This window comes from Condylura cristata, unplaced genomic scaffold (assembly GCF_000260355.1).
Source record: "Condylura cristata isolate star-nosed mole 26May11 unplaced genomic scaffold, ConCri1.0 scaffold00004, whole genome shotgun sequence".
Taxonomy (NCBI): domain Eukaryota; kingdom Metazoa; phylum Chordata; class Mammalia; order Eulipotyphla; family Talpidae; genus Condylura; species Condylura cristata.
Window position 1 is genome coordinate 27439266 of NW_004567105.1, and position 13812 is coordinate 27453077.

The 13812-nt window shown below is 33.2% G+C and overlaps 1 protein-coding gene across 8 annotated transcripts in view; it reads left to right on the forward strand.

Moving 5' to 3' along the window:
- The window catches only part of OSBPL8 (oxysterol binding protein-like 8), a 111198-nt gene that overhangs the window by 81917 nt on the left and 15469 nt on the right, over positions 1-13812 (forward strand). For 6 of the 8 annotated variants that reach the window (XM_012720481.1, XM_012720482.1, XM_012720484.1 and 3 more), the window contains 7 exons: positions 1544-1781; positions 2361-2545; positions 4003-4084; positions 4362-4460; positions 6438-6534; positions 10071-10181; positions 12465-12562. In XM_012720481.1, the coding sequence (XP_012575935.1) occupies positions 1544-1781; positions 2361-2545; positions 4003-4084; positions 4362-4460; positions 6438-6534; positions 10071-10181; positions 12465-12562 (910 nt within the window). The remainder of the gene's footprint in view (positions 1-1543; positions 1782-2360; positions 2546-4002; positions 4085-4361; positions 4461-6437; positions 6535-10070; positions 10182-12464; positions 12563-13812) is intronic. The other 2 variants (XM_004675867.2, XM_004675868.2) reach the window with 1 other exon arrangement.

Genomic DNA, 13812 nt, shown 5'->3' on the forward strand with positions numbered 1-13812 from the left:
CAGGCGGCAGGCGGGAATCGAACTCATGCGGAAGTGGCTTCAGATTCTCAGTGCTGTGCTTTAACCCGCTGCGCCACCAGGGAGGGCCAATCTGTTAAATTTTTTAGAGACCTATTGTTCACTAGGTTAGTCAGGAGGCCTGACATTTTTTGTAAGATTGTAAGATTGAAACTTGACTGCCTTCCCATTGTGACCTAAGGCCTTGTTTAACATTTGCTCACTTGCTATGAGGTGCACAAAATTATTTTCCTGATTCCAGCTAGTGTGAATTTTTTGTCCTCTCCCAAATATAGCCATGCTAGCTTTCTTTTTGCATAGTATTCCCGCCACTAATGATTTCTAGTCCTCTTTGTTCTTTTCTTCTGTCACACCCTGTGTATTGTTCAGTCCAATATTACAATATACGAGTACTTTCCTGCCTCATAAAAATAAAATTTGTACTTCTGCTGTTTTGTAGAACTTCTTTTTGGCTGTGTATGATGGCACTCAATTTATTCCCCTTTTATTTGTAGAATTCTCTTGTAAGTATTTCAAGTTGAAGCTCCATCCTACTTGTGGTGTTAGCCCTCTAAGCATTCATTGCAGGTTATGCTAAAATACTTCTGCAGGGAAGCTTTTTTAGATTCAGAGATTTGTTGAGGTTCAGCTTCTTTTGTTCAGATGTCTCAAAAAAATCTAGGAAAAAAGGCTTCCCCTTTCCTTCCTTGTACTACCCTCAACTTCGCTGCAGTCACTTACTCCCATCAGCAATTAGGTGGTTCTCCTCAGAGTTAGACTGCTATCATCTCTGTCCTCATGTGGCTTCACCTGAATTTATTTTTCTTTGAGTCTTTCTTTACTCTCTTTTAAAAGTACACTACCTGACCTTTTATGTTCTTTCTTTGTAAACCTGTAGTTCAGACTTTATTTTAAACCTGAGTGGAATGGGGTTGGGGAAATAAACTGACATAAGAATGGGTATTGCTGCCTTTTCTCAAGATTTTCCCCTCAAAGCACTTAAGCTATACACAGAGAAGTTAAAGGAAGTGAAGACTAGACAGTACTATTGGGTTTGTCAACTAAGCTATCATTAGTGATTTCTATCGGACAGATTCAGAGGATGAAAACCAGACCGTAAGGAGAGAATAGTTGTTAAGAAAACAGAAAGAGCAGCTTTAGGTTACTTAAAGTCTCTCTTTAGACTTGAAGAGGTTAATTTGAGTGATGATGTTTGCAAAAATAAGGGGAAAAAAATTCTAGCAAGAGATCATCTAAAATTTTGCTTTTGGGAAATTTTAGTCGTCAATAGTAGAGCAGCAAAGAACTCAAGAGTGTCGTCTTTGAATTCCCCCCTGGGGCTTTTACTTAACTTCTCTATACCACCATCTACTAATCTTTAATGTGAGTATATTACTTATTTCATAATGTTTTTGACAATCAATTGAGTTAATATATAGAACAATTAGAATACTGCCTAATACATTTTAAGTCTTTAATAAGTGTTACATATCATCCTTACATATTCTTAATATCTTACATTCTTCTGATAATTCTTTCCCTTAAGGTTAAACGACAATGAAATCGAACGGCAGCATTTTAAGGACCAAGATATGTATTCTGATAAATCTGATAAGGAAAATGATCAAGAGCATGATGAGTCTGACAATGAGGTAATGGGGAAAAGTGAAGAAAGTGACACAGATACATCAGAGAGGCAAGATGACTCCTATATTGAACCTGAGCCAGTTGAGCCTTTAAAGGAGACTACCTACACCGAAGAGAGCCATGAAGAACTTGGGGAGGTAAAAGTCTCTTATATTCAGATACTATGATATCCTTAATTTTTTTTAACTTTTCTATTTTATTTTTATTTTAGTTAAGTAATTTTTGAATTGAAATAACACAGGATTACAATATGATTCTGTGGTACAAATTCATATCCTTTCAGATATATGACATAAATTAGCATTTGTAAACATCTGAATATATATATTCACACAATAAGCAAATTAAAATTTACATTTCTTCAGATTTGCCTTTGAAATAGAATACTTACTACCTAATGTCATTACTAAGAACAAAATAAATTGCAAGGAAATATGAGTCTAGTTATTGCTAGCACATAGAAGTAAAGATAGTACAAGAGTAATGTTTCTGTTATTGATTCTTTGTATATATTATTCCATTTTGATATCTTTTGCAGCTATCCTTTTTATCTAAATTTTGTAACTATAGCCTTTGTTACCTAGTGGGTTATTTCTGCATTTTAATAATGCTTTCTATAATAGTCCTATGGAAATTTTCAACATTACCTGTTCTTTCTACATATCTGCATAGCTGAAATAAATATAATATTTCAGTGTTCTTGTTAATTACTAAAGGCAGGTGAAGCTTCTCAAACAGAAACTGTTTCTGAAGAAAACAAAAGCCTTATCTGGACACTGCTGAAACAAGTTCGTCCTGGCATGGACCTGTCCAGAGTAGTTCTGCCAACATTTATTTTGGAACCTCGTTCTTTTCTGGATAAACTTTCAGATTACTACTATCATGCAGATTTCTTGTCTGAGTAAGTAAGATTCTCATTTCTTAACCTAGAAGATAATTTATGGTATTTTCCTCCAAGTTCAATAGCACTCATTAGTAATGGTGGGTCCGTTTTGATTAATGTCAGCAAGAATAGACTCAATCCAGGAAACCTGGCCCTTCCAGAGCATGTGAGGCTGAAGAACTCTTAACGAAATTATTAACACGGCCACTTGCCACTGCCTCATCGTAAATGCCATTACATGAATCTCAAAATCCATTTTTTTTTCTATTACAATTTCTCACAGAAATCCTAACAACATCTACAGTTATCTAGAACCCTAGTTGAAAATCTTGGTTTGGAGCATTTTCAAGAACTGGGTACAGACTTCTGTTTTTTTCTATATCAAAAAATAGAAAAAATTGGGTGGGAAGGAGGGAGAGATTATGAAAAATGATTCTTACAGACTTCTTTACATGAGTTTGTACCTCATACTGATTTTTTGGTTTGATAAATAATGATGGAGAATTTGTGAAAAAAAAATTTTTAGTTTTATTAAGAACTAATTGACATAACACTGTATTAATTTAATGCATACAGTATGATTATTTGATTTACGTAGGTTGTGAAATGATTAACTTAGTAGGTTCATCTAACATCATTGTTTTCATAAATAAATAAAAACAAAAAGAAGAGAAAAATTTTCTCCTGTGATAAGAACTCTTAAGAATTTTTTCTCTTAACACTTTTCCTATATGCATACAACAGTGTTACTGAGACTCTTCACACTATTTTCCGTAGTGATTGCAACCAGTTTACAACCCAGCCAACAGTGCGTAAAAACTCCCTTTTGTCCATATCAATGCACCAGCATTGTTATTACCTCTGTTGTTTTTGATGGTGATCATTCCAAGAGGCAAGAGGTGATGTCCATATCAATGCACCAGCATTGTTATTACCTCTGTTGTTTTTGATGGTGATCATTCCAAGAGGCAAGAGGTGATAGCTTATTGTGGCTTTTTTTTTTTTTTAAGCAAATGTTATTATTCTTAAATGTATAGCAGGCTAGAAGGTACTTCACTCTAGCTATTGGTGACAACATTTGTTATTGACAGGAAATCCAGGTGATGAAACAGGGATGAAATTAAAGATTACCATTGCCTTAGGCACAGGGACAACCTGCTTTTGCCAGATTTCTTTTTTATATATATAATATAATAGTTTATTTTTACATCATTTTGTCAGATTTCTTAGTTTCATTGTGGCACAGGAGTCCTTTCTCTGTGACCCTGCTTTTAACTCTGTGAATTTCTTTTGCTCTTCCATCTGTTTCTGCTTAAATGCCTCATCTACCTCTCCCATCTTGTGAGCCTGCTTCTTGCCATCTTAGCTGGCTGGACACAGGTCCTGCCATTCCTTCTCCCAGTTAAGTGTGGTTTTAATTTGTATTAAAACCTTTGTAACTAATGTAAAATTTTGGTGTTCATTTTAATTTTTAGGGCTGCACTTGAAGAAAATCCTTATTTCCGTTTGAAGAAAGTAGTGAAATGGTATTTGTCAGGATTTTATAAAAAGCCAAAGGTAATATACATTTTATTTTCTTTAGTCCTGTATGATTTCTTTAGTTTTTGTTATCTTTAGATTTTTTTTATTAATAATTGCATTTCAGGACTTCTTTGAGTTAGCAGAATTTCAAAATAATTGATCACTTAAACATATTATGATTGAAGTAATTTCATGTCACTATTGTGGAATTTTGTGTGATGGTTAGATAGATGATAGAGTTAAATCCATTTTGACTCATTTAAACTATCTTAACTCACATTTTATAATTTGAAATTTGTATGTTTTTTGCTAGGGACTAAAGAAACCTTACAATCCTATACTTGGTGAAACTTTCCGTTGCTTATGGATTCATCCCAGAACAAACAGCAAAACCTTTTATATTGCCGAACAGGTACTAGACATGCATGATACAGAAACAAGACATATATGGAAGTATTGGGATTTTTTTTATAGAATTATTAACTCACAAAACTCACTGTTGCTTAACCTTTCTTATTAGTGAACATTTGGTAAGCATTTAACATTTGAGTATAGAATACTGTTAAAATGTCATAGAATCCTATGTTTAAAAATAAATCTTTATTTTCTTCCCTCCACACTTTTGTTTTTGACCAAACTCTTATTTCTAGAACACCTTTTGATTATGCTTAATATTCTTCAGTGAGTCTCAAGTTCCTAAATAATATTTATATTTGTCATTCAAGTTCTTCTGTATCTTTGTAAATGTCTCTCAGATTACATGTCTGTCTGAACTCTCCACATTGGTCCTACTTGTGCAGTCACAATTAGGTAAAATAGTATTATAATATTTTGTCTCATTATTTTTTATTATTTATTATTTATTTTATTATTTATTATTATTATTTATTATTTATTATTATTTATTTATTATAGTTTACTTTTACATCATTTTGTACACTTTTTGTTTTTATCTCAATTGTAATCCCTGTGGGCTTCCCATCACCAAATCACCCGTGTGCCATCGCCATTGCCTCATTATTTTTAAAATAAATTATTTTTCCTACATTCCCCTAGCCCCTAGTATTTCTTCTCAATTATTCTCATATGAACAAACCCCGAACTGTTTATCTTAAATGACCCAGGTGACTTCAACTCCCAGTGATTTCTCCCTTCTCTAATTTCTATATTATTAATTATCCCTGTATTTGTAATTATCTATGATGCAGTTATTTTAACATTTGTATTGTTTTAGCTTTTTACAGCATACTTACTTCCCTAATTGAATTATTGGCTCCTTCCAGTTACCCTTCATGACATATCTTTTTGTTGTACACATTGAAGGCAATCAGAAAATATTTTTTAACTTGAAAATATTCATTCATTTAAACTTAGATACATGTGCATTCATGATTCTCAATCTTCCCTCTTCCTAAGCTGAGGAAAATGTTGTCTTTCAGTAAAGTGACTCCTTGAAAGTGAGGGTGATGAAAATAAATACCATGTGTCATTTGAAAAATCTTCCCCCTGGAGATTTTAACACATAGATTTCATCAGATTCAAATCACTATCTGTAAATTTTTTAAAGTTGATGATTATACCACCTTATATTCTAACTTGCTGTAATTCTTCACTAAATTCAGAGCTTTGAGAGGAGTTCAATTGATTTTATCTTTATCTCACTTCAGAAAACATAAGATGTCTAAGTTGAAATATTAGATTATTAAGTTAACATATTTGTCAAAGCTTTTGTTAGTTTTCTACAACTTATCCAAAGTACATAAGAATAATCACTGTATTAGTTATCCATTGCTATATACACAAATTACTCCCAAAACTTAGTGACTAAAAAAGAACATTACCACATACAACAAGGTTCAGAAATCAGGGATTGCTTGACTGAGTGTTTTTTGGCTTAGGGCCACTCAGGAAGTTTTAATCATGATGTTGTCCAGTTTTTGCAGTTATCTAAAGATTTACCTGACGATTCTACCTCCAAACTCATTACTGGGCTTTTGGGAAGAGGTTTCAGCCCTCACTTGATGTAGTTGTTCACATTATGGAATCTAACATATCACAGATAATGATATGAGAGAAAGAGAGAGACATCAAGATAGAGGCAGTGTTACAACCTCATCTCAGAAGTCACATGCTGTCACTTCCACACAAACCTTTTTTGATACAGTGTGAAAGGATCTAACAGTGTGATTACCTAGATTTGAGTTTCTTTTGGAGACATTTTAGAAGCTGGTTATTATTGCAACCATTATTTTACAGCCATTACATTTTTCTATTTATTAAGTATTTCTCCCATTCATTTTTAGAGTAAATTTTTAAGACTTGAACTTTTGATAAAAATACAGTATGAAACTTACTGTATTATGTTTTCATCTTTTCCTGTGCTCAATAGGTGTCCCATCATCCACCAATATCTGCCTTTTATGTTAGTAACCGAAAGGATGGATTTTGCCTTAGTGGTAGTATCTTGGCTAAGTCCAAGTTCTATGGTAAGTTTCCCCTTGTTTCAATTTGTACTCTTTTCCGGCAAGTAAATAGTAATTTTGTGGTGAGCTTTTGTTTAGACAGTATCTTGTACTGTTTTCAGCAAAGAATTTGCATCACTTTTAGTATAATCTTTACTTGGATAGTGACTTTTATAATGTTTTTCTTTTCCCCATTCATAGAGGCATGACTCACTTTTGGTATTTTTGTATATGTATAAATTCATCAGAAACACCACTTACAAAATAGAGAATAATGCCCACCCACCAGAGCTTCCCCCTTTTATTTTTGCATAATGTATTTCTTTTGCCATTAGCCCCTCCATCTCAGTGTAAAAAAGGAATCTACATATTTTTAGAGAGAAGCCAGCCAGATACAATTAGAATACATACAATCAATAATGAAATTTAACCTTGGACCAAAATGGAAAAAGAAAAAAAATTTAGAACTTTTCATAAAAGCATACAAGTGTAAGGGAGAGAAAGTAAATAGTTACTATGTCACAGTTCAAACAAATGGTAAAGTTTATACCTTAATAATTTCATTTGATTTAATAAGCTTTTAAATGGAGAGAAAGTAACAAGTTAAATTTCAACTAAAGAATTTTAAGCTTGAAAGGAGTAATTTATGTAAATTATATAAAATGTGAGGGTATAGAGGACCATAAGTAATTCTTTAACAAGAAAACTATGGCTTAGTATCATTCATAAATATACATGCAAAATCCTTATCAAATTAGTAATAGATCAATGTATATGTATAGGGGTAACACTCACAAAAGGGTATGTTGTGATCAATATTTCGAATAATATGTCATGATTAAGTGGAGATTATCTTATCAAAGTTGATATATTATGTGAAAATCATTCCATATAATTCACATTAATGGAATAACAAAAGCAGGAAATTTTTTGAGACTATAGAAAAAGCTAGAAGTAATAAGTGAATTTAGTAAGGTTGCAAGATACAAGGTCAAAATACAAAAATTAATTCTACTTCTATACAATAGAAATGAATACTTACAAATAAAATTTAAAAACAACTTTGATTACAATAGTACCTGAAATACAAAATAATTAGGAATAAATTAAATGAAAGATATGTGAGACCCTGTATACTGAAAACTACACTACATTGCTGAGGAAAATTAACAGATAGAAGAAGTAAATGGAGAATGCACTATGCTCACTATATTATTTAATATTGTTAAAATGGCATATCTTCCAAATTGAGGTAAAGATTCAGTGCACTTTACAATAGGTAAACTATGGAAACAACCCAGTTGCCCACAAATATATGACTGGATCAGATGTGGTAGTGTGGCACAATGGGATATTACTCAGCAACCAAAAAAGATAAACTCATGCCATTCACAGCAACATGGATGGAGTTGGAAGGCATCCTGCTCAGGAAATAAGCCAAAAAGAAAAAGAAAAATACCAATGGTCTCACTTATAGGAGGATTGTAGAGGGCCTAAATAAGGGATCGAGGAAACAGTAATTATGACAAAGTAAAAATCAAAATCAACAGGCAACTATAATCCAGAGACATTCTTTGGGGGTGTAAGGGAAAGAAAATTGTTTAAAATCGGAGGGAAGAGCACAAGGGACTGTGGTAATGGTGTACGGGTGAACTAGTGACGGGAACTCCTTGGGACCAAACATGAGTAGATAAAGCATATAGTGTATGAAAATGAAGACTGGTGTGGAAAAAAAAAATTATATATGTATGTGTGTGTGTGTATATGTGTGTGTGTGTGTGTGTGTGTGTGTGTGTGTGTGTGTGTGTAAATATTCAGTGCAGTTATAGTCCTAGCAGCCTTTTTAAAATAAATTGACAAACTGGCTTTAAAATTACATGTAAAGATCAAGGACATAGATAGCCAAAACAATTTTGAAAAAGCAGAATAATAATAGAGCTTTTACTTATGATTTCAAAACATCCTGTAATGCTACAATAATCAATACAGTGTGGTATTTACATGAAAATAGTTATACAGATTAATGGAACAGACAGTCCAGATACAAACTCATGGGGGAATGATAGTTAAAAATTAAACATTTAGAGCTCTCCCTGGTGGCACAGCAGGTTAAAGCACCTCATTATGAAGCTCCCCAAAGCCACTGCAGTACAAGCTCAATCCTCCACCGGGGAGCTGACCCACATGGCACAGCAGACCTCTCCTGACCTGTCCATTGAAGCAGTGTGTTTCAGTAGATCTGCCTGTTCTGCTCCCCACTCTGTCTCTGGTGAATCCTCTCACCTACCACACCTCTGGCCTATATCCCAGTTCTGTATGCATAAATAAATAAATCTTAAAAAAAAATTAAAGATATACATACAGTGAATATAGAAATTTCACTTATAACTATTTACCCATGAAAAACAAAACTGTGTATCCATACAAAAACTTGTATATGAATGTTCTTAGCAGCATTACTTGTAACACCAGGACTGAGTACCACCATAATGACCATCAATGAGTATAAAAATATCAATACCAGTACTTATCAATAAAAATGATTGAAATATTGATACAATAGCATGAGTGAATTTGAAAAACATCTTGCTTAGTGTAATAAATGCAACACAATAAAGTACATATTTTACAGTGCTATCCAAATAAAATCCTAGAATTGATAAACCTGCAGTGATAGGAACTGGAGCTGTGGTTTCAGGGTATGCAAAAAAGATTGACTGCCAAGGAGCCAGGGGAAATTTGGAGGGTTATAGAATGTTCTGTATCTTGATTATATGGTGATTATTTCATGACTGTATACAGTTGCCAAGAGTATAAAGGAAAACTTAAAATGGGCCATTTTGTAAATTATACTTTAAAAAAAACTGATGATGTGGAGAGAAAGAGAGAAAATACCATAAATTTTTTCTTTGATTGCATTTTTATGGATTATGCATATTCAGTTTTTCTAAATTATCTATATTATAGTGATTAAATCTCAGGACTACACTTAGCTAAGTGTGATACACAGATAGGAAATAATTTTATTCAGAAATGGACTAAGCAATCATACAGTGAAAAAGTCTTATTGCATGTTCTATGTGTTTAAGATTTTTTAAAAAGATTTATTTATTTATGCATAAAAGAACAGGGGTACAGGCCAGTGGTGCAGGGCATGAGAGGATTCACCAGAGACAGTGTGGAGCAGAACAGGCAGATGTACTGAAATACAGGAGAGGTCTGCCAGGCAATGCAGGTCACCTCCGTGGCCGGGTACTGAACTTGTGCCACAGTGACTGCAGATAGCTTCACAGTGCTGCACTTTAACCTGCTGCACCACCAGAGAGGGACTCAGGTTTTTCTTAATAACCTGATATCATACTAAGCACATGCCTGTATCTTTCAGAAGTACTCAATTTTAAAGAACAGCGTATGAAACAAATATGTTTTGGATATGACAGAGATATGTTTGGCCATTTCAGACTTAGACAGTAAAACTTTCCACTGTTGATATATGATTGTTGTCTTAAATATATTTGTTTATTTTGGATTGGTTGAATTATGTGAAATTTCATAAGCAGTATATATTTCAGGAAATTCACTGTCTGCAATATTAGAAGGAGAAGCTCGGTTAACGTTCTTGAATAGAGGTGAAGATTATGTAATGACAATGCCATATGCTCATTGTAAAGGTACAGATTTTCCATATTTGATATAAATGTTCATTAAGCCTTCTCTTTAATGTATATTTTTGTGGCCATAATTTATGTTTGACATTGGTAGAATCTGTTTTTTGTTTAAAAATGTCCTTGGTCTACAGATACTTGAGCTTATTGCTATCATCTGCTGAGTATTTCCACGGGGAATTAATTCACACGTAACAGACTTTTTTATGACAAACTTTATTTGGAGGAGGCTGATTTATAATAATGGAATTTCATTTGCCTTATGCGCAAGTTTGAAAATTTGATGTATCTGCCCATTATTTTGGAATCTTTATGATTCTTAAGATTTGCATCTTGTTTCACCACCACCTCTCTTTTAACTTACTACTTTGCAGGGCCTTTAAAATTTTTTCTTATCCTCATTTGGTAGTTTTTTAAAAGTTAATATGTTATGCTTCACTTCATTATTTAGGATACAGACAAAGATATCAGATAATATCACTTACATGAGGTCAGGCATCCAACTATTTTGTGTACCTTATGTTTAAAACCTCATCATCTCAGTAGCCCTCTAACGTAGGTTATATTTTCCCTGTCTGATATATGAAGAAAATGAAACACAGAGAATTTGTCTGAAGCACTCAACTAAGATGTGGCAGAATCAAGATCTCTGCATTCTACATTACTAGAAATCATCAGCATCAACACTTAATTTGGTTATTATGTACCTTTTTCCAACTCATTTCTTAAAAACATCTTTTTGTTGTTAATTATCCTCTATTTTAGGAACTGATCATGAAAACACAGAAATGATTTTATATGGCCTCATTAAAGGTGAAAAAACTTGAGGGGTGGAGGAATAGTAAGAATCTAGCCAAGGAAAATGGACTAGTCCCTAAGAATGCTAAGAGCAAACTCAGTTTTCTTGACTCCCATTCACTACATTAGAAATTATAAATAAAACAGTAGTCAATATATGGCCTGATGCTAGACCATTCTTACAGCTTCACATGAAGCTCTTGAAATAGATATGAAGTAAAATACATGAAATTATTAAGTTGATGGGATATATATTAAAAATTTTTATGATTTGCAATAAATTATTTCTCAGATAAATATCCATATTATACCCAGCTAGAACAGAGAAGTGTTTTTTTTTTTTTTTTTTCCTTCATAGCAGTGTTTTTATTGCATGGAAAAAAGAAGACATTGGTAATCCTGTGAATGAGCATAGGAACATAATTTTTCATGCTGGTGTATTTTCTACAGTGTATTCTCAAACAGCTAGTCTCAGATTGCTTTGCAAAATAATTTCCAAGCTGAGTAAGTATAGAAACATTACAGCCTGTTCCCTTTTTGGAAATTAACACTGTTCATTTGCTCTTAAAGACTACAGTCTTTAAGATGCACACCCAGTTTAAATTTGTTAAACAGAATTTCCCCAATTTCTAGCCAGAGTCTATGGGTTTTACATTTGAATCTTGTTATTTACAGTAGTTATGTTTAATAAAGTTATCACAAACACTCTGCATAGTGGACCAGTGCTCCTAAGGAAACACAAGGTCTGCTTCCTCTGTGCCTCTTGTCATGTCACAGTTTCATCACCTGCTCATTATATAATCTTGTTTCTATTTAAAGACATTTTATTTAGTATGTATTATTGGTTTGTTAGCATTGAACTGACAGCCAGCAGCAGCAGAGTTCATGCCCGAGCCAAGCTTTAATATTTCATTTTCTCTATACTGTACATCACAGCCTTCTGAGCTTAAAAACACTCGATAGCACTTTTATACTACACTTGGGGGCCATTCTAAACATGGCCCCAAAAGTTGTCAACAAAAAGCACAAAAATGCAGTACTACAAATACTTCAAGAAGGACACTTGTTTACAATAAGATCAAATGAGAAGGCAGAGTCTCACCTTATTCAACATCAGGTGGAATGTGGACATCAGGCAACTCAAATTTTTCACCATTTGGTACATGTCCACAAATTACAAAACAAAGTATTCTGTGATTTTTTGATTACCAATGTATTTTAATATGTGGGTCTGCGAATTACGAGAATTAGCTGTTAGCTACTTCACTCCTAATCAAACCAATCTTATGTGTGTTTATTGTAGACATTTTGGAATGTGACAGAATGCCCTTGAATTATTAACTTTATTATAAATATTACTGATAAAATATAATTTTATACAGTAATATAAGTATTAAGTATAGCTATTGTTCATCTTAGGAAATGAAATTTTAAAACTGCTTGTTCTTATACTTTGCTTCTTCAACCATTTGTCTTTTTTTTTTACTTTAGGAATTCTTTATGGCACAATGACGCTAGAGCTTGGTGGAACTGTCAATATTACATGTCAAAAAACTGGATACAGTGCAGTACTTGAATTCAAACTAAAGGTTAGTAGAGAATTATAGGTTGTATCACCTAGTTAAAGGGGAGCTTTCCTATGAATATAAATTTTGAACAAAGAGACATTAAGCAGAGATTTAAGAAGTGAATAAACAGTGATCTCTCAGTAAATTAAAACACTGCTTTACAAAAGACCAATAATTATGTGTCAGTTTGACCTATAACTGTATAGACTAAAAGAGAATTGTAATAGTTATAATATATGCATAACAAATTGCACTAGAATCCATAAACTTAAGAACAACCATCTATGGGTGTTATATGTACACAATGGACTCATACCATTTGCAGCAATATACATGGAGCTGGAAGGGATAATACTAAGTAAAATAAGTTAGAAGAAAGAGAAATAATAGATGGTGTCACTAATATGTGGAATATAAAATAGCTAAGAATCAGGTAAAGACAAACTTAAAAATTAACCTTTGATAGCTGATGTCATAACTGGAACGCCAAGATTGGGAGGGCTTTGGGGAGGGTTAAGAACAAAGAGAGAAGTGTGATGGACTGTGGTGGTAGACTATCGGTGATTTGGTGGTGGGTACAGTATGGTGATAACACCTGATGGAGGTATCCAAATATTACATTAATATAACAATTAATTTTTAAAAGTCAGGTGCCAGCTCATAATTCGTAGGAGTTTTAGGAATTTTTAGCCAGTTATACTGGAGACCACTTTTCTCTGCTAGGAAATATCCATTCTTAAGTTAGGAAGAATTTGCAGGCCCTGAGAATCATTTGATAGTTGGAATCATTTGAAAGTTCATCACTTGGATAGTTGGATGACTGTAATGGACTAGGAGTGCTGATTTGAGCACGTGTATGGGTGGCTTTTCAATGTGACTTGGTTTTTAAAGCATGACAGCTTTGAGATAGACTCTTACTAGCAGCTCAGAGTTCCAATTGAGCAAGGTGGGAGCTATAACACTTTTGAAACTTAGTTTCAAAAGTCAAGTAACATCCTTTACACCATCCTCTATTAGCTGAAAAAATTACAAACCCACTCTAGTTGAAGGGGAAATTTTAAAGATCTTTCAAACTGTCAGTTGTGGTAGGGTATTACATTGTGCTCAGATAAATATGTGTCCATCAACTAATGTTTTATTACTGAATCATTCCTGTGTTATCTAGCTCATGAGCAACTTTTCTCTATTAAAATGGGTCTTATGTTTTCTTATGTAAAATCCTTTGATTTTTATTTTGTCTTAAGCAAATGTTTTGCTTGTGTGGTATTAGT